Source organism: Engystomops pustulosus, chromosome 3 (genome assembly GCF_040894005.1).
Source record: "Engystomops pustulosus chromosome 3, aEngPut4.maternal, whole genome shotgun sequence".
NCBI classification, from domain to species: domain Eukaryota; kingdom Metazoa; phylum Chordata; class Amphibia; order Anura; family Leptodactylidae; genus Engystomops; species Engystomops pustulosus.
In genome coordinates this window covers 172890152-172910006 of record NC_092413.1, presented here as the reverse complement: position 1 = coordinate 172910006, position 19855 = coordinate 172890152, and the positions used below count along the sequence as shown (strand labels likewise).

Below are 19855 nucleotides of genomic sequence, written 5' to 3'. Positions count from 1 at the left end.
ATAGTAACATTGCCACATAGGTTCAAAAATAACCTACCTTCTCTCTCCTCTTCGCACCACGTTCCCAATGCAACAGCAGCAGCTGTAACACAGGCGGCGCATGATAATGCATTCGCCAGGTTCAGCTCTGGCCATGGGCCATGACTCTGCACAGACGCCATATGATGACTCCAGTGCTGGGGGGACACATAATCCCGCATTACCTGTTCCGGGTCACAATCTATGGCCTGAGCTGAAACCGGAGCTGACACCTCTCCTCCATTTCACAGGCCCCTATTGTGTGGCCCATGAGATTGAAAACATCAGAGCATGGAGTTGAAAGTTCCCTTACAAATTTAAACAAGGGCAAGGAAATAATGGGGCTCAAGGGGCTAGGCCCCCTACAGGGTACCTGTGACCTAGGTCCCACTAATTCCACCCCTGATTGTAGCCCCAAGCACCGACTGCACATGCACATTTAACAGTGCATACCCTGCATGACATATAGGTTGTTGGATTTAATTGACATTTTTAAACCTAGGGTTTGAAAAACAATAAAAAAAAATTGCTAAGGATACAAAAATCTGAGTATACAGGTATCACTAATCCTTGATCCACAGGAACCAGCCTGGCTTACACTGACAGCAGTAGCTTTTTCTCATACATTAGCTGACGAGCTCGAACTACAGTCAGTGCTGGCAGACAAAAGACTGTCACTGGGGTCAATGACCTTTCTCTCGTTAAGTTGCAGTTTACTTTTGCCAAACGAAAAGGTCAGATCATCAATAAGCTGGAAAATTGTCAATCAAGGCTTTACAAAGAGAGAGAGTTAAAAAGGATTAGTCTTCTATTAGATGCAATAATAACGCTCAGCCAGTGGGTGGTATTATACCCAGCTAATAGGCCCTGGAAGTACTCCATACTTACAGAATCAGCTTCTTCCTACTGGCTTGAAAGGATAAAAAAAAACCTGCTCCGCAGTATATAGCTTCAAACCCCCAGTATATAGCTTCAGACCCCAGTACATAACTCCAGATACCTAGTGTATAGCTCCAGGCACCTAGTATAGACCACCAGCACCCCAGTCTATGGCTACAGACCAACTGTGTATAGCTTTAGTAGGGCTTTAGTGCTGCATTAGTAAAAAATAAAACTGTACTTACCTTTCCCCGCTCCCGAGCGCGCAACTTGGTCTCCTCCTCTTCCAGGCAGTGTGTGACACATGTGGTCACGCGGTTCGCCGGCTCAATGCCGCAGTACTGCCACTGCAGTAAAAGTTCGGGGATCAGTTAGATGGATCATATCAGTGGTATCAGCCGCTGCTATGTGAATGTGTAAACTGGTTGTTTTGCTGCTCTGTTTCATGGATCTTCATATAGAGCCCGGCTGTGGGCAGCCCGAAGGCCCCGTGCGTCTGCCCATAATAACCATATGGGTGGGGGACAGTCTCGGTGGAGTGATTGGGTCTGAAACCAGAATGTAGTTTGTTAAAGAGGGAGTTGGAGGAAAGGTAGAAGGTTGGTTTTAGATGGACGTGTTCCATAAGTTTTGAAGCAAATGGAAATAGTGAGATCGGGTGATCCAGAGATAGCTTCTCCAGGATGGGTGTGACAGTTGCATGTTTATGGAAGATGTATCGAAAATAACAAGGGCATGGTCCTCCTCCACATAGGACACTAGCTTTGTTAGGGGCAGTATATTAGCAAGTTATCATAGTGCTATTTCTAGAACATTTGTAAAGGTTAAGGTAATCTGGATTGTTGCCTCCGTTTACAACAAATAGAATGGCATAGAGCCATACCTGCAGGCACCAATGGTGTGTAACCTATATAGCCTATAGACATAAACACTTGCATTTGAGAACTAGAAACGCGTGCTGTGCCAGTAAACAAAGCAGTACGGGTGTTACTAGTGCTCAGAAGGCAAGCTTTTAGGATCAAACGTATCTGAGTTTGGGCGGGAAAACTTGAAATGTGTTTAAAAATACAATTCATGTGCAATGTGTGAACACGTCCTAAAGGACCATCTAAAAGTCAATGCAAGTGTTGAGGTATTAGGCATTTGAGGTAATCCATTGCAGGTCTGTTCACACTCTTGTTTACAAGTGCAGAGAAATAATCCTCCCCAAGGCAGACAACATGATCACAAGATACTTCACAAAGGATGACGGAGCTGTGGGTACACGGCACATGTCTATTCAGAGCTGGGGTGAACACTACTGAGCTCACAGCATCAATGGGGGACTAATCAGTTCTATATATATTGCCACAAGGGGTCAATATTGCTAAAATAATGCAAAACAAAAGCTTTTAATAAGATATTTATGTCACGACTAGAGAGAAGTAATTGTATAAATCTGTCTGCAGTGCACCCCCTAGTGGTGGCTGTGTAAGCGCACATTTCATTCACTTTACTAGGTATTAAGGGATTCTTCCTGATAGAAAGTGGTGGTTGTGCTCTATCTTCACGTTTATGTAGTAATATGGTTTCTTTTGATGGCATCTCCTCAGTGTATCGTGTACAGGGGAGGAGGGTTTGCTATGGACACTAATTCACTGCTTAGCAGTCTCTGGTCTGGAGAACTGCCGCACTGAAAGAGTTAAATACCAACCCGAGCTGCAGCGCAGGCGGCTGATAGACAAAGCGGGACGTACCATGTACACCGCCCCCTCCACCGCCTCCCCCAGCAATGCCCGAGGGGAATGGTTTCTCCTGCCTCTCATCCTCACTTCTTCTTAATCCTCGCCCCTTTTTTGTGACGCACTACAGCCCAGCCAATGGAGCAGATTTATGAATGACTGCAGCCCCGCCCAGGTCTTGTTCTTCCCTGCACAGTGCCCCTGGCGGCCATCTTGTGTACAGTGATGACAGAGTTTTGAATTTGAGTGTGTGAGGCAGCAGTCAGGAGGTGTCGGGGGCGGGGCTGGAGGTGAGGTCACGTCACGTGGGCGGGGCCGCCGGAGCCGCCGTCACTAACAGACATTTGTGCTGGCTGCTAGTTCGCAGCCTCCTCGGGTTGTCTCACTTCCTCTCAGTGATTCGGGGGACAGGACAGCGCCACATCCTAATCCTGTCATGTCTGGCGCACTGGACTGTAGGTAGGGGCGAGCGGGGGCCCGCGACCTGTCCCCCACCTCCTCCTCCCCCTCTTCAGGCTGAAGCCGGCAGCGCTATCTGGAAGGGCCTGTATCATCCCCGGACTGTGGTGACAGAGGAGGCCGGGCCTACCCGGGGCCTGCACCCCCTTCCCCAGCCTTCATCGTTCCCGGCGCAGAGATGTGTACGCTGCGCTAGACGCTGAGCCCGGGAATCGTCCTCCCGCCCCCGGGACCGCCGCTTCCTCCGCTGTCTCCCCGGGGGACGTGTGTCGGCTCTGCCCCTCATCATGTCCAAGATGCCGGCTAAGAAGAAGAGCTGCTTCCAGATCACCAGTGTGACCACGGCGCAGGCGGCCAGCAGCATCACCGAGGACACGGAGAGCCTGGACGACCCTGACGAGTCCCGCACCGAGGACGTCTCCTCCGAGATCTTCGATGTGTCCCGGGCCACGGACTACGGGCCTGAGGATGTGGTGGAGCGCAGCTCTTCCGAGGAGACGCTCAACCAGGTGGGAGACGCCGAGACCCCGGGCACCCTTTCCCCCAATGTGCCGCAGGAGGCCCCGCTCATGGCCGGCAGGAGCAGCGGGCAGGCCGCCGCCGGCAGCAGCACCCCCAGCACGGCCGCCTGCAGCTCCCGCTTCCGAGTCATCAAGCTGGACCACGGCTCCGGAGAGCCGTACAGGCGCGGCCGCTGGACGTGCACCGAGTTCTATGACCGCGACTCTGACAGCGGCGGCGGCAGCACCGTGATCACCAGGACTGCCGAGCCCATCCGCACGGCCGAGCGGGACAGCGGCCTGGGCGCCACCGGGGGCTCCGTGCACGTAGGGCCTGGGCCGGACTCTATCGCTGACACTTCCCTCAGTGCTGTGTCACAGCTGCAGCAGCAGCACTTTGTCATTGGGCAGCAGCCCATAGGTGGAGCAGCTCAGCCCTTGTATCCTGCTGCTCAGCACATGATGGCTCAGCCTGGCCAGTCCTACATCCATGCCCAGAGCGGGCACAATGGCAAGGCCCCCCACAATGTGTCCATCAGCCAGCAGCAGACCACTGCTTCTGCAAGTCAAGCCCAGCAGTTCACCTACTCGCAGGCCCAGATGCCAGGCGGGCATATGATGGGCACCCAGGTCTCCAACCACCAGGCGGACTATGCGCAGCACTTGTCCGCTCTACAGTCACAAGGATCCAATCAAATGGCAGCAGGTACTGGGGCTCCAACCAGTCTTCCAGGCCAGCATCTTCAAGCAGGTGGAGCGCAAGTTCTGGGCCTTCATCCCAAACCAGGCGACTCAGTGAGTCCAGGATCCGGACTTGTGCAGGGGGCGCCAGCTCCTCAGAACCATCCAGCTCATTTGCCCCAGACTGGAGGTGTGGCGACTATTGGTGGGGTACAACAGAAACCCATGAGTCAGCAACAAGTGACTGGAAGCAGTCAGCTCCCAAACATTCCTGGTGGACACCACGCCATGACCCCTGGCCTGCACAGTGTGCCCACTTCTGGGGTTTCTGGAATAACAAGTAGTGTGCCTAGTGTGTCGGCTACCCCTGTTACCATGCCAATTGCTCCTTCGACTTTTGTACAGTCTCCGTTGAGTAGCCATACTAATGTCAGTAGGAGTAACAGCTTGATCCCAACCGCTGGGCTTCCATCTGTGCTAGGTACAAGTCTGCCACAGTCCACCATTAGTCAGTTTCAGAGCCAGCCATCGGCAGGTCAAATCGATGACCGGAGAAAGTCGGAACCCCTACCTCAGCCGCCAATCCCTTTGATTTCTGAGAAGTCTTTTGTGAAAGTTCCCATCACGGACCCTCTAACAAACCCTCTTCATTTACCCGTATTTGGTTTACCTATCCCTGTTGATGGTGAGGATGACAGGTATGGAGCATTTCACGTTTGTCTTACTGCTATACATGCATTTCTTTCCAGGAACTCGCTCGCATACGTTGTCTTGTGTACCACTGAGTCACACTCTTAACCAACAGGTTTCTAAAGTGACGAAAAATGCCTTTACCCTTTCAGCTCCGGGGCAAACCCTGTCCATAGTATCTGATGTGATTCGTAGAGGCTACAGGTTATGCCTTGTACTATGCACGCAGGTAGTCCTTGTAGTTCATAGCCCCTCAGGAGTGTAACACAAAGTCAGTGCCGTAGATCACACACAGGTACCACAATGGCTGACCATAGAGGAGAAATGGCCGGCTCGTGGTTATATAACTCGGCTATGTCATGGACTGCTTGCTGAAACAAAATTCACCATGTGCAGCTTTCTTTCATGCCCACCATCCACATTGACCATGGGATTTGTCATGGACCCGCTTGTATCTATTTGATCCTTGTGTACTTTACAGTATAAGGGTTCATGCCAACAACTGTATTCCAGCTCTGTATATGAGTCTTAACGTTCATCATACTTAATACTACAAACAGACTGAGAATGAGTGAGGCCTTAATGTGTCAGTATTGTGTAGAAGGATTCCGATATCTTTAAGGCCCTAGCCATCCCCGTCTATGCTGGTGGTACAGCTAGAGGTCTGGTAGCTGAGCAGATGGATGGTGTCTGAGCTGTTATCTGAAGTACTGTATAGCAGTGATATTCTACAGTAAGTTGTTGGCTCTGTGGGTAATCTGGGGCCTGGCACTGGCTGCATGGCCGTGGATGCTACTGCTGGCGTAGAGTGGTACAGATCATCAGTCTATGACCTTTACAGCTCTAATTCCATGCTGAATTTGGTAAATCTTACTTGGCGGCTTCAGTGTTTATATTCTAATATCTCTTTTTGTAGGGTTGGTAGTGAGAGGTGTGGTTGCTAGAAATTCTGCAGTACTCATTACTTCACGTTAACTTGTCCTAGCTTAAGACTGTTCACACACAGTGGTTGAACTGCGTTCATGTAAATGTGATGTAAACACAGTGTTAACACAGAATAAACATTTGAAAGTTTAAACACAACCTGGAGAGGATGAAATGGTGTTACAAGTCTTCTAGCAAAGTCTTGTCAGGTTTCATGTCTTTTGCTAGGGTGTTCCTAATAGGACAGGATCCTAAAGGTTGAGGGTCAGCTGGTTGAGCACTGGACTCTGGGCTGTCTTTGACAGTGACAGCTGAGTGCTTTGGCCACCACCAGACAGGTTTATGATGTGTTTTACCCCAGAAGTCACATTATGGTCCATCCCGAAGAGAGTAGGGCTACATGTGGTACACAGATGTAACTTTTGTGAGTGTTGTAATTTGTTTTGGGCAAAGCAGCTTTCTATGACTTATTATCTTGGTTTGTTTTAGTTTTGTTCTTTTCTGTAAGTTATTGTGCCTTCTCATATACTACAGTAAGAAAACCCTTGTTACTGTCGCATTTTCTGCATCTTTTATATTGTTTCAGTGCAGTATTAAATGTATATGCAGAAAAATTGGTTAAAACCAAAATCCTCCTACGAAACATTTCTTACAATTGCTAATAGTAGCAAAGCCGGGTGTGTATTCAGATGTGTTGGGTCTACAATGTCCGGCACAAGTGACCTCGGCGTTATATCTATCGCTTTATCAGTACCTTATGTTCCTGAGATACATGACTCGAGTCATGTAAGCAGTCGGCTGTATACACTTTTAATCTGGTGAAATCTAAGCTGTGTGACACAATTGCTGATGTGTGGGGACAGTGACTGCTTCAATGGGTCATTCTTGTCTTATCTGGTAACTAGATTGTAAGCTCTGCTGGGGCAGGCAGTGATCTCAATGAGTGTGGTACTGTGCTGCCTATACATAAAGTTTTTGACCTGCTGCATATGATACCTATATGTGGCCTGAATAGTAGATTCATGTACATGGGGACGTTACCTCAACACGTTACTGTCAGTCTTTTCTTCCTCACCTCTCCTTATTTTTCCCGCCCTCTGTCTTGGATAGTGATGTAGAGCTGTGCACAGGCTTTGCCTGGTTTTCTACTGATGATATGTAGACACCATTTCCAGTATCACCATGATAACCAGATATTGCATCATAGTAGCCACCATATATTGGTCCCCACACTTCCTAATTCTTAGTTATTTGGGCCCCAGTCACAAGTGGTGCACATTGTGTGGTAGATTTTTGACTGAAGGAAGTTGCACAGCCTTATGTCTTAAAGGGGTTTTCCAACAAATTCAAGTTAGGCCCTATTCTGTGGACAAGACCTAACATGCTGATTGATGGGAGTCTCAGTGATGAGACTCAAACATATCACGAAAATGAGGGGTCCAATTTGGTCCCAGTTTCCTCAGTCGGACGTCTTGTCGCTATTGGAGAGTAATGGAGCAGACAGCCGCGCATGACCCTTCTGCTCCATTCATCTCAATGGAGCCGACGGAAATTGTTGAGCGCTGCGCTCCATGATCTCCGTCAGTCTGTCTCTGTCAGTGCCATAGGGAAAACCCTTTAAGAAAAACTTATTCTCCATGCCTGAAATGTGCTTATTTTTGCGAATAGTATACCTTGGTGCCCGATAAACTTCTCCATGACAGAAAAGTGCTTTTCTCAAGACATAAGACTGCAACTTAATTCAATCATCTAAATATATGTTATGTTTTTGTACATTAGTAGCTACGATTTCAAAACCCCTTTAAAAGTGACCATAAAGATTGTTTTTGTCTTCTCTAATCTAGACACAGGCCAGAATTCCGACACAAGGACCTTTTGTAAATATGGCTATTGTCTTCTCCATATAGTTAGAGAGGCCATGGAGTAACCAACGCTCGGCAGTGATTCTTGTCTATACAGATTGATTTGGGACACTTGCTGCTGTTGCCCCTTATGTGACAAGACTGAGGTGACTCTGAATACAGGGCACCTGATTTACAACCTCTTAGTAAAAGCCTGTGCTCAGCTATGATAACCTTCAGACTGTATTGTGATCTGTCCAAATCTGTTAAATAGAACACAACTGTTGCACCAAGGTAAAAAATGTAAAATGAGGGAAAACTTTCTATATAAATTGTATTATGAATACCTTGGCCTTGTATTCTATTTCAGCTTACTGAGCAAAACCTGTGCACGACTCTGTTACCCACCAATATGGATGCTTACGACTCTGCTCACACTGACATCATGGCTTCTGCCCGATTTCTGCTAATTCTCAGTGTTGTACGCTACACTGTGCTGTTCTGCCCTGCAAAGAATAAGACCACAGATGCACTATAAGTCAAGGCAGAAAGCTGAAACCACTGTGAAGAAGGTAGTCCAGGAAAAATGTCATGTAAATCATAAGGGAATACTTATCAGAGGTGTCTTTAGAGCAGACAGTTGTCTGATTGTCCATGCCGGCCTATTAGAGCTCAGCTTTTATTTTCCCACTTTTATAGGTTTATAATATTAAAGCTGAGCTCTCATTGGTTGCCGTGGGCAGATAGAACAGTTCTGCTCTGACACTTCTAAAATATATAAATGTGTAAGAGAAGTTGTTGCAAAAAGTGAAAAAAGGCTGATATTGACCACATTTCCTTCTTTATGTTTTGGGTTTTTTCCCTAAGGATCTGGATACTCTGTTTATGCCATATGAAGTGATGGTTGTAGTGTGAGGCTTTGTTCGTACTGGCATCACTTTAATTTTGGTTACTTTATGATAGAAGATATGGCAATATGACACATGGAAGAACCTGAAGGTGGCCTACAAACCCAATTGACTTGTGGGATGATGCCAGTTGCCCACAAGCGAGCTTGGTCCAACAAACTTGTTCCACGCACAGGCAGGATTTACTAGGACAAACCTAGAATCCCTGAATGGACATGGTTGGATCACTTCAGTGCTTCTAGGTTCATTCCGCTAAATCCTGCAAGTGCATAGAGCAATTTTGTCAGAGCAAACTCAGCAGGTTTTGGTGTTTTATATTGAAGGTGAGGGAGCAGCCAGTGAGGGCTCCCAATGTGTATGGTGCCCTAGCACAACTTACTGCTGTTTGGTCTTTCAAGGGATGTTGTATTATTGCAGTAAGGATATGAGAAAAATGGCGTTTGGATTAGATCTTTTTCTCTGAAAAGAACAATTATGAATTCGGGTTGTATCCTGTGCACTTACATCACTTATATTTTGCAGTAATTTTTCTTAGTTTAAATGGCTGTAGGCAGTCCTTGTGGCGGTCCAGATTTTAAAGGGGTCCTCTGGTTTATAAAACGTATTTCATATGTTGCCCATCAGCGAGAAAATGTATTCTCTTCTAGTTTGTGCTGTGTAATAGTTAACTTTGCCTGTGGTGGCGCTGCAGTAATAAGCTATAGCTGTCATTGTGGTGATTTTTTGTTAGGTGCCATCCATGTAGTGTACAGATGGACAGGAGCTAAGCTCCACACCATTATCTAGGCATAAATGCTTTTCATGTGAAACTTCTTTAAGTTTACCAAGTTTACCACAGTTTCCTGAAAAATGCTACAAAAGACAATGTACTGTGACAGGTGACCAGGTGACTCCTATGATGTAATGCCCTGCTGTATTGCATTCCAGAAGGTCTCGTTTCAGCCTGCATGAAATTCATGGTGTGTCATTGCTTTCCAAGAAGTAAATCACTAAAGGAAGATCTGTACAGGGAGAAATTCTATACAACTACCTGGGAATTGCCCTTAAAGCGTACCTCACCTTTCAACATCCTTGTAGATATTGCTAAGGTTTTTACATAAGATTGCGTCTGCTGGGTGAAGACATAGCTGCTGTGACTCTGCTCCCCTCTCCATACCCCTTCTGTATAGTGACATGCTGCTAGTCTTGCTAGAAATTTTGAGGTGTGAAGAAGGGAGTCAAGGTTTTTCTCTGATCAGAAATATTACTAAGTTACATGTAGCCACTTGTACTATTGATTTATGTAAAGCTTTGTCAAAAACTTAGGGACCATTTAAGGGCATTTTCAGATAAACTTGTGACTAAATTTTGTATTTATTTTGGTTTCTGCAGCCTGAATACTGCATGGAAGTAACACATTCAATGTGTTTTCAGAGTTGTGGTTGCTGTGTATGTGGACGTACTGTTGCATGACAAATTTTACAATGCTCTCGCTGCCACTGTAAAAACAGGATTATGAAGCTGCTTTTTTTTCCCCTTTAGAGATTTTCATGGGGGAAAAACTTGTGTAAACTATCATTAATCCATCATTCAGCTTTGGCTAGGTCATTTTCTGTTTTAAAATTACACCGGAAGAGAATGGGATGGATAGGGAGAGTGTGAAAAATCTAGTGAAATTGGGGGGGAATAAGATTTTTCACTTCAGTTCACACCACAGTGGCACCCTTCTGTTCCTCCATTCAGGACCAGAAGGTGACAAATACTCTTTTTGGAGAGCATAACAGAAAATTACTTCCACTCCACTCCTCCTGTCTGCACAGATCTTGCAGGAGTAGTAAACTGTGACATGTGTAGTGAAGCCGGGCTGTACTTTACCATCAGTGTGGATCTACACAGGCAAAAGAGTACCAGGAATAAGTTCTGTAAGATTCATCAGTCTACCGTACCATTGCTGAGCCGCCATTGCCGCCGATGGGGGACGTATTTGTGGACGGATATATGTGCCCACAGTATGTTAAGTCAATGAGGGAATGGGGATGTATGTCTACCCGCACAATTTGCAGCCATCTTCATATCTATCTTCATAGACGCCCAGCCGCAGTATGCAATGCAGGGAAAAAGAGCGTGCTTCATGTTTTCCCGTAAGTTTGGCAGGGAACCAGGATGTCCCTATGGATAGGGGTGGAGTGAGCAGCTTTCATCCCTCCGCCTCTCCAGCCAAATGTTTGTGAAAGAAGCCTAACTTCTAGGCAAGTATAAGTGCATGTGTATATATAATGGCGACCTCAGTGTTGTGGAAGCTATCCTGAGACATAAAGCCACCAGTCTATAAGCAACAGTGGGTTCCTTAGTGCCTAAGTGAAACTCAACAAAGTGTTTTTTCAGTAGGATCTATTGGGTGTAGTTGATATTTGTCCATGCCAAATCTAGCACTGTGTTGTATGATGCAAATGTGGACAGGCTCTTATTTTTGCACAATTTCATGTATGAAAAACGAATAAAGGTCCTTTTTAAAGGAAATCAACCACTCAAACCACAACCTAGAAATGCTCACCTCTGCTCTTCTTCATCTTGTTCCTAGCGCTGTCCGTCGCTAGTCTTGACATTCAGTATCACCCAGAAAAGAAACTTATAATTGGCAGCGCATGGACAAGATGTCCTTTGCTCTGGGCTATTAATTATGCACTCCCCTGCACCTCCCTCGTGCTGGAACGTCTCATGCTTGGAGAGGGAGGTGCAGGGGCGTGCATAATTAGCAGCCCGGCGTGCCGGACATCTTACCCCTGTGCTCCGGGCTGCTAATTAGAAGTTTGTTTTCAAGGTGATGCCATAGTGGCAAGACTAGCGACGGACAGTGACCGGGTCAAGATGAAGAGGAGTGGAGATTAGTATTTCTAGGTTATTTTTTTTGTGTGTTTTTCGAGTGGTTGATTTCCTGTTAGTGTTTGAGTAACACAGGTTCAGTGTTAATTTTATACCTCTTTGGGACAATTCTGTGTGCCTACAGTGATGAACTTGTGTTCTTCATAACTTTTAAATAGCTGCAGATGTTTCTATTGGACTATTTCTTTTGGGTTCCATTGATTGTTTTGCCTTTAAATAGTGAACAAAAATGCTGATCAGGAAACTTGTTTAAATGGGTCTCTATTTGGGATTTGGAAGTAGAGGCCAGCACATAGTGGGTATGTTATTGATTTCTCCCCCCCCCCCCTCTTTGTAAAATCCCTTCATGTCAATACCTTGAAATTTAATTTTTTTTTTCTTGCATGTACTGTTCACATGCAGGTTAGTTCCCTGAAAGACTGAATCACCTTGTACTCATCAAGCTCTTGTAATTGAGGGTCACTGTATGTGAATGTTAGACCACATAACAGTTGGGCACCTACCGGTGTAGTTTGAGCAGAGTCCTGTTTGGATGGAGCATTGGCTGGTCATGCGTGCCATAATCGCCCTCTCTACGGCATACGTTGTAGGGATATCCTCAGAGCAGATGACAATTGCAGTTGGTTAGGATTTTCCTTTCTCCATTCAGGACTAATCTGCCATTTTATCTTTTGATCTTCAGCGCGTGCAGTAGGTGTACCTAGATCAAAGGCTCCACCACCAAATGTGATCACAACATAAAGCAGGTCATATGAATGAGATGGCTTGTACTTATGTTCATGTATGTGCCCTGCCATGGGCCCTGGCTGTGTGCAGTGGACATAGCTGGTGGAGTATCTGAGAGATCATGCAGCTTCTAAATTTATGCTGGATTGTCACCACAAACCACATGTTGTGTTATACATATTTAGATATTCTAGTTAGAATTTATGGTTTATATGTTCCTATATGAACTATCCAGGAGATGTTTTTGTGAAGCTGCATCTGGACATAGCGGTTGCACGGAAAGGAGCACATTCCTTAAAAAATCCTCCACATTTGGAACACAAGTAAAATATGACTGTGTTGGAATAAGAACAGAGTACAGATCATTTTCCATAGATAGATGACCAGTATGAACTGCTCCGGCGGCATTCCAGGAACTCCAATGAATGGATGGATTGTGGAGTGTCCGCTCCAGCAGCTAGGTAGCTAAAAAACTTGATTATGAGCTCTGCGCTTTTTGGGTGCCTTTTGCTTCATTTGCTTAAATGCTGTCTTGTGTAGTGTTAAGTAAAGCTGATAAATCAAACCATCATTGTAAACACCACCCCCCCAAAATACTTGTCATTTAGAAACTACCCTAATGAAATTTAAAGGGGTTGTCCCCTGTTCTTTTTGGCACTGTTCTTAGTTCCTGCATTTCACACAAGTTTAAATCACAGCTGTGACTTTTTTGTAATGTGTATATTTCAATGAAAGATGTTGGTAAAATCAGTAAAGTCCATAATTGATATATTTGATTACTTGGGTACGGTGCATTCTAGAGAGTAGATTCTAACTATGCCAGAATCTGTGGAGTGGCACCCGTTAAAGGGGTTGTACGGTTTGCAAGTGATCAGCTATCCACAGGTAATTGGAGACGCTCCGACTGCAAGGACACCGATTGACCATTAGAACAGGGACTCCAGCAATTCAGGGATCTTGTATCTGATTCTTGCTAATAGGAGGAGAGGCTGGGCGATCATGCTTCCTATCACTTCATTCAATATGGGAGTGTAGGAGCGTGCCACACACAGTGCTATTTCCTGTACTGTACTCAGACAGTAAATGGGAATGGCTGAGATTTCGGGCACTCTCACTATTGAATGCAGCAGCAGGACTCATACTTGACCTTCCACTGCATTAGAGAGGGTCTCCTTTCTGTGGTTTGCATGTGATCTTGTTCTCGTGGGGCCTAAATAGATGGATCATCACAGATCTGCTTGATAACTTCAAACAACTCTTTTAACAGGTTGTAGTTGATGAAGGTGATACAAATAGCAGCCCTTACTTTTTTTTTAGAATGCTTAAAATTCCTTTATTTATACTGTATAATGCACACAGATTACGCAGCGCTGCACAGAGCATGCCAAATCAGTCCCTGTCCCCAATGGGGCTAAGAATCTAATCAACCTACCAGTATGTGGGGGAGGAAACCAGTGGACCTGGAGGAAACCCACCCAAACACAGAGAGAACATAAAAACTGTTAGCAGATGTTAACCTGGATGGGACCTGCACCCAGGACCCCAGTTCTGCAAGGCTGTAGTGCTGAGCCACTGTGCTGCCACCTATGCCCCCCTATACAGCAGATATGGTGGACACAGGGTCAGTAATGCTTCCAACAGGGTAGCCAGTAAAATTTTCCTTTCTGCCCTGCTTGTCAGGAATGCAGCAGATTTCTGCCAGGTAACATGGTGGGAAGGAAGGGTGGCCTATGCTGTCAGATCACTTTGGGAATGGAAGGTAATGCATATTCGGGGTGGAAAAAGGAAAACATTTCCTCCAGTGCTACTTTATATAACCAGCTCCCTCTGCATCCCTAGACTCTCCGGAAGACTGTAATATGGCATAGTAGCCGTGGGTATAGAGACTTATTTCATCTGGGAATCTGACATGAGATGTATGGATTAGCAGCACTTGGATGCAAAACTGGATTATAACTTGAATATAAGAAATTATTCTGGTGGGTTCATTTTAAAGATTATTGCATGCTGCATATAACCACTACATGGCCATTACCTAGTAAGTAACATCTTCCTCCCCTCCGCCTTAGATTGCACCACTCCTTTCGAAAGGTGTATATTACAACTCCATTAATGTATACGAGGCAGGTTGTGAATAGCGAGATTTTGGAAGAAAGCTGCCAGGTTTTTCTACTTCTGTACAACTCCTTTACAAATCCCAGGTCACTGGCTGTGGACGCTCATAGGCAGTGAATTACTGGCACACGCTTGCAAGTCGTTTTGTTTTTCAGTTTTTTGTCCTCTTTCCTATTCCTGGCTGCAGAAATGGTTTTCCCACTAAATATTGTAAAGGAAAAAATGAGACCATAGTTTACAAGTATAGATAAAAATCATGTGTGTCAAGCACTGAAAGAGAAATGTGAAGGTTATCTCACTGTAATTTACTGCCAAGGAGATCTGAGAGGTCCTTGTGTGACAGGAGCCGGCTACCTGCAGGCACTATTAGCTGATCTTATAAGAGCCTGCGCAGTGCACATCATAATCGTGGTGGACTGGTAAACCCACCACGATTGCTCCTGGTACAGGTAATGGGCGTGTTGTACTGCCCTGCACCATATACACACAAGTTATACATTGCCTGTTCTCAATAGAGATGTGGAAACTGTCAATCCTGCAGCTTACAAAATTGCCAAAGAATGTCGTTTGAGAACCTCAATCTCTTTTCTTAATTGCAGTTTGTGAGACATAGACCGCGCACCTTTCTGAGGCTTTATTTCTTGCTCTCCTATTGGTAGTGATTTTGTGTTTTTACTTTATTTTTGGTTAATGACTCGCTCCCTGCGCTTTCAGGAATTCCTGGACCGGACCAAGAAGTGCTGAACTGAACTTGGCAGGTCCGCTTAGAGATTGTAGGTTTAGTTCAGGAAATCTGGTAAGCACACAAGGAAGCTTCTCTGACCGAACTCGCTCATGAGCAACCGGCTTAAAATGGTCCATATACTATTTAGCTGCTTGCTGTGCCTACTGAAGCTCAGCCCCCTCAGGATTTAATGGGGTTATACCAACTTTGCAAGTTATCCATTATCCACAGGTCTGACTGCTGGGACCCACATTGTGCAAGAGAACACTCTCATCAACCTGGAGAACGGATTACTGTGCAGGTGCCTGACTATCTCCGGAAGATCTTGTAGACTGTATGGGAGTGCAGGAGACCAGGACCGTGCTGTACTATGTCCTACACTCTCCTACTTGAATGGAGTTCTAGGACGCATACTCAACTTTCTGCTTCATCCATTTGTATCGCCGAGTGGTCCATTCTCGTGATGGGTGTGATTTCTATTGGTAGGGGATAACTTGTACAACCAGTTTAGCAATGTCAAGTCTGTGTATGGATCCTTTGTGTTGTGTGCCTGTACTCCCACGTGCTCTCTTGTGGACCATGTATTATGGCATTAGTCTGAGCAGTCAATATTTGTTGGTATGGGCAGATTTTGGTTCCCTAAACTGGTTCCTGACAGCTTGTTGTGCTTTCTCTAAAATAGTTGTTTCTGGGTATATGTAGGTGGACTCACATTCTTCTCTTGCACTGGGAAGTTGTTGCTTGGTTTTAACAATTTTCTATTAATTTTACTTTTAATTGAAAAAATAAGCATTCGCTTTCAGGCAAAATAGACAAAAAATACTCCACTAGTCTCCTCTTAATCTTGATCTCGCCGCTGGTCTTTTTTAATTGACACATCGGAATCGCCTAAAAAAAAAAAACTTCTAATTAGCAGCACGAAGCGCCAGACATCTCGTCCCCATGCTGTGGCCTGCTAATTAGAAGTTTCCCTTCTAGGTGATCCCAACGTGTCAAGCTTAGGGTAGACGAGTGCTGGGAATCGACATCAAGAGGAGCGGAGGTGAATAGTTTTGGTCTATATTCTATTAGTCTAATATTCTATGAAAGTTTTCCTTTATAGGAAATCGACCATCAAAATCCAGGGACACTTTCTCATAGATCCAGACACAATGATTGTGGTGGTCTTCTTATATTGGTTTTCCATGTCCTCTTTCCTTCTAAAATCCACTTTTAAAATTTATGTTAATGATTTTGAGAGATTTTGGTGGGTGTTACTGAAACTCCCCTCAATGCTGCAGTGTTACCGGAGCAGCACATGTATGACAATGAGATCTGCTCTGCTCATTGCAAGAACTGGTCAAAAGGCATCACTGAGGGGCTCTGAAAACACCCCTCCAGAGCCCCACTGGCTCATTAGCATAGTCCTAAAAATGCATGTTTATATGCCATGGATAACAAATATAAGATTACCACAGTCACGGTGCCTGCATCAATGAGTAAGTGTCTCTGGTTTATCATGATGGATTTTGAAGGTGGATTTCTTTTAATGTTGAATGTAACCCAGGAGGAGAAGGGCATTAGGTGTCCTTATTCACATAACCTCTGACTGTAATGCACACAGGAAGATTGAGGTTAAATCATATGTATGGAAGCTCTTTACTTATTATAACTAATGTATTATATGGGCAAGGAGTAGAGCCCAATGGCCATTGCCAGTTTAGTCTTCCCTCAAATCCAGCCCTGGTGGTTAATTTTGAAAGCAGGGGCTTTTTTCAGATTTTGGACCTAATAAGCATGCGACTTGTATGACTTGTTAATGGTGTTCAGAGCAAACCTTTTGTGAGCATTTAGTGACTGTACAAAATACAATTCACCACTGCAAAAGAGGAAGAGGAACTAGCAAAGTGCAAAGCCATAAGCACTTACAGGAAAGTGATGCCGCAGCTTTCTCACTGACACAATTAGCACTTCAATTTACTATTTTCAGTCTGGGTTTTGGTTACAAAAATACCAGTGAAGTCTTTGGCATAAGTGTATTTTATTTAAAAAAAACTAACTAACTTTATTTTAACAGTCTGAAAAGAACTGCACACAGTGTAACAAAACTAAGGCCCCTTCCACCTGACTGTGTTCTTCTTCGCCTTCTTTTGGGCACCTTTGTAGTGACTCCCCAAATGATGGAGCAGGTCCCATATTGCTCTGCCCTTCCCTGTCCAGGGGATTTAGGTCTACAAGCCGCCTCCAACCTGTTATGCTGGACGATCATGTGTATATTGGAAGATATTACACAGAAAAAGAACATGTTGCTTCTTACAGGAACTCTGACCTCCCATTGAAATCCATGAACTATTCAAAGATTTACCTTCAAATACTGTCCCCTCCTTTTTTTTAATCTTGTGCTTTGATCCAATAGAGTAGAGGGAATGGCAGACTACCAGACAGTGGATACTATAAAGCAGTGTGGGCACAGGGCAGTATGAGAAGCTGCTGTAATGGGGGTTGGTGGCTCTGTGTCGTCTCTCTATGGGCATTTGATGTTACAATGCTGTGCAGTAATCTTTCTTCATCTCCTATAGTGCAAAAGTTTTCAACTTGTTTTCATTTGATTCTTGGGTCTCGCAGGAATCCTTCCTCTGCTTTCTATGAAGCGTTTCAAGTGAAGTTCCGTGGGTCAAAGAGACTGGGTGATAGGTATGAGCACTGTAAGGCCTCTGCAGCAGTCTGCATGCACAGCTTAAAGCCATAAAGCTTCATTCCTGAATTAACCCATGGGAACGGTGATCTGAAAATGGTGGAGTGATTCTGGTGTCTGCGCAATGTAATCCAATGTCTGTAAAATAATTGTTCTATTCTATAGGTTTTACCTGCTCCCTTCATTGCTCGAATCCAGTTCTTGTCTTCCAGTTATTATTTATCTCCCTTCCGCCCTCTAAGTTGTGTCATCTGTAAGAATCGTGGCATATGCTTAGTCCCAGGTTTCCATCCCCTCTCTAGACTCAGGTCCTCAGTATAAGCAAATGAACCTTGTTGGTTTTTTTTTTTTTTTTGTAAACCATGCTGTCCAACAATGGTTCAAAATAGGGATTTATTTTTCCTTTCTTCCCACCGTTGTGATCTCCTTTTTCTCTGACCCCTTAAGCCTGCCTTGATACCTAAAATTAGGTATATGTTATAGTAAAAGATGGTCAAAATTTAAAGGAAATCTAACCTAAACAAGCAGGATAAACCAGGAACACTTACTCATAGATCCAAGCACCGTGACTTTAGTAATCTTCTTATATTTGTTATTCATTGCCTCTTTCCTTCTAAAATCGACACTTAAAATTTTGCTAATTAGCCTGAAGGGCTCTGTGGGTGTGTTAGTGGAGCCTCCTCATGCTGTAACCTCATAGGTTGTTGTACTGCAGGAGCACATCACTCCTCCCACCTTGTGCTGAAAATTCCTTTGCCACTGTGGGGTTACATCAGGCAGAAGAGGCGGGAAATTCTGAGGGAGCAGCGGGGATTGTGAGACAGTGTAACAGCCTGTGAAGCTGCAGCATGTATGTGGTCTGCTAACACCCCCAGGGCCCTTCAGGCTCATTGCAACAGTTCTAAAAGCTGATGTTAGAAGGAAGGAGGCCATGGATGACAAATATAAGCAAATTACCAGAGTCTCTGTGCCTGGATCTATGAGTAAGTCAGGATGGATTTTGATGGTAGATTTGCTTTAATATTGTTGACTATTCTTTGTGGTAGGTCACTGATCAGTGGGGTCTAAGGGGACATGTGAGGCACATAAGTAGGAGAGGGCTGCAGTACTATTCATGGCCTCTGTACTATGTGTAGAGCTTGTTCCAGCGTGCCACAGAGTGTTCATATATTACTATAGGTGCTAGACATGGACAGCCAAATGGCCTGCTCCTGTAGGCTACTCATGCTTGGACTTGTGTTCCCACCTTGACCTCCATTGGCCCTCTAATACTTCTGGCCTTTCCTAGTTCCGTTCAGTAGATCTGTAACTCAATAACCAAGACCTTCATCCCTGGTAATGACCAGTAGATTGCACTGATGTAGAATTTGTTTGTGCGGTTCCATAGCATAGGAGATATGTGTCCCCTGTCATGTCTAGGAGATATACTTGTACAGCACAGGGTATTTCTATAATGTTACATTATACACAGATTGGACAATGCATCTGTTACCATCATTCATTATCTGCTACACCTATTCATGACCATCTCTCCTCTGGAGGATCAATCTTTTGTACCCCTTACACCTCCCCCCCCCCCCCCCCAAGCATCTTTTTTTGCTGAAGAAACCTCGGTTTCCAAGTCCTTGGTTACATGTGGAGGGAGATATACCATCTAATTGTGTACAACTTTTTTTCTTTAGTCTTTTTAGATCTACAGTATTTCTATTTTGCTTTGGAGGACCTTGGAACTGGATTAGAGCAGAAAAGGGAGCAGGGAATACCGTATAAAGAGAAATAAGTGGGATTAACAGTGTGAACTCCGGCTGATTTAGCAACTTTTACTAAGTCCCAAACAGAAAAAAAATGGAAAAGGTAAGTTTTCTTTCCCTTATTGAGAAGGGGGCACTGAGACCACTACTGAACACCGGATATAACAAGTTGTGGGGGAAGGGGATATTGGGGGGCAGCTATACTTCTAGGCCCTGAACACCCCCTAGTTGTGTGATATGTGAATACACTCTATGTGATTTGCATCCTACTAATCTGTGGTGGGCTTGTAATCCCGGTGCTCGCTTGTATCCTGCATTGTGTCATCTGTGTGTTTGCTTTGATTTGTTGCATTTGCAGTTTTTGTATACGGTTTGTTTTTTG

General features: G+C 44.9%; 1 protein-coding gene across 4 annotated transcripts in view; it reads left to right on the top strand.

The window, feature by feature from the left end:
- Positions 1–2819: 2819 nt before the first annotated feature.
- TSC22D2 (TSC22 domain family member 2) overlaps positions 2820–19855 on the top strand; it is a 38921-nt gene continuing 21885 nt past the window's right edge. Inside the window, exons 1-3 of one of the 4 annotated variants that reach the window (XM_072143043.1) lie at positions 2820–4956; positions 17653–17721; positions 19405–19594. In XM_072143043.1, coding sequence (XP_071999144.1) covers positions 3365–4956; positions 17653–17721; positions 19405–19492 — 1749 coding nt within the window. In that variant the 5' untranslated portion in view covers positions 2820–3364 and the 3' untranslated portion in view covers positions 19493–19594. Of the gene's footprint in view, positions 4957–17652; positions 17722–19404; positions 19595–19855 lie in introns of those variants that run through there. The other 3 variants (XM_072143044.1, XM_072143041.1, XM_072143042.1) reach the window with 3 other exon arrangements.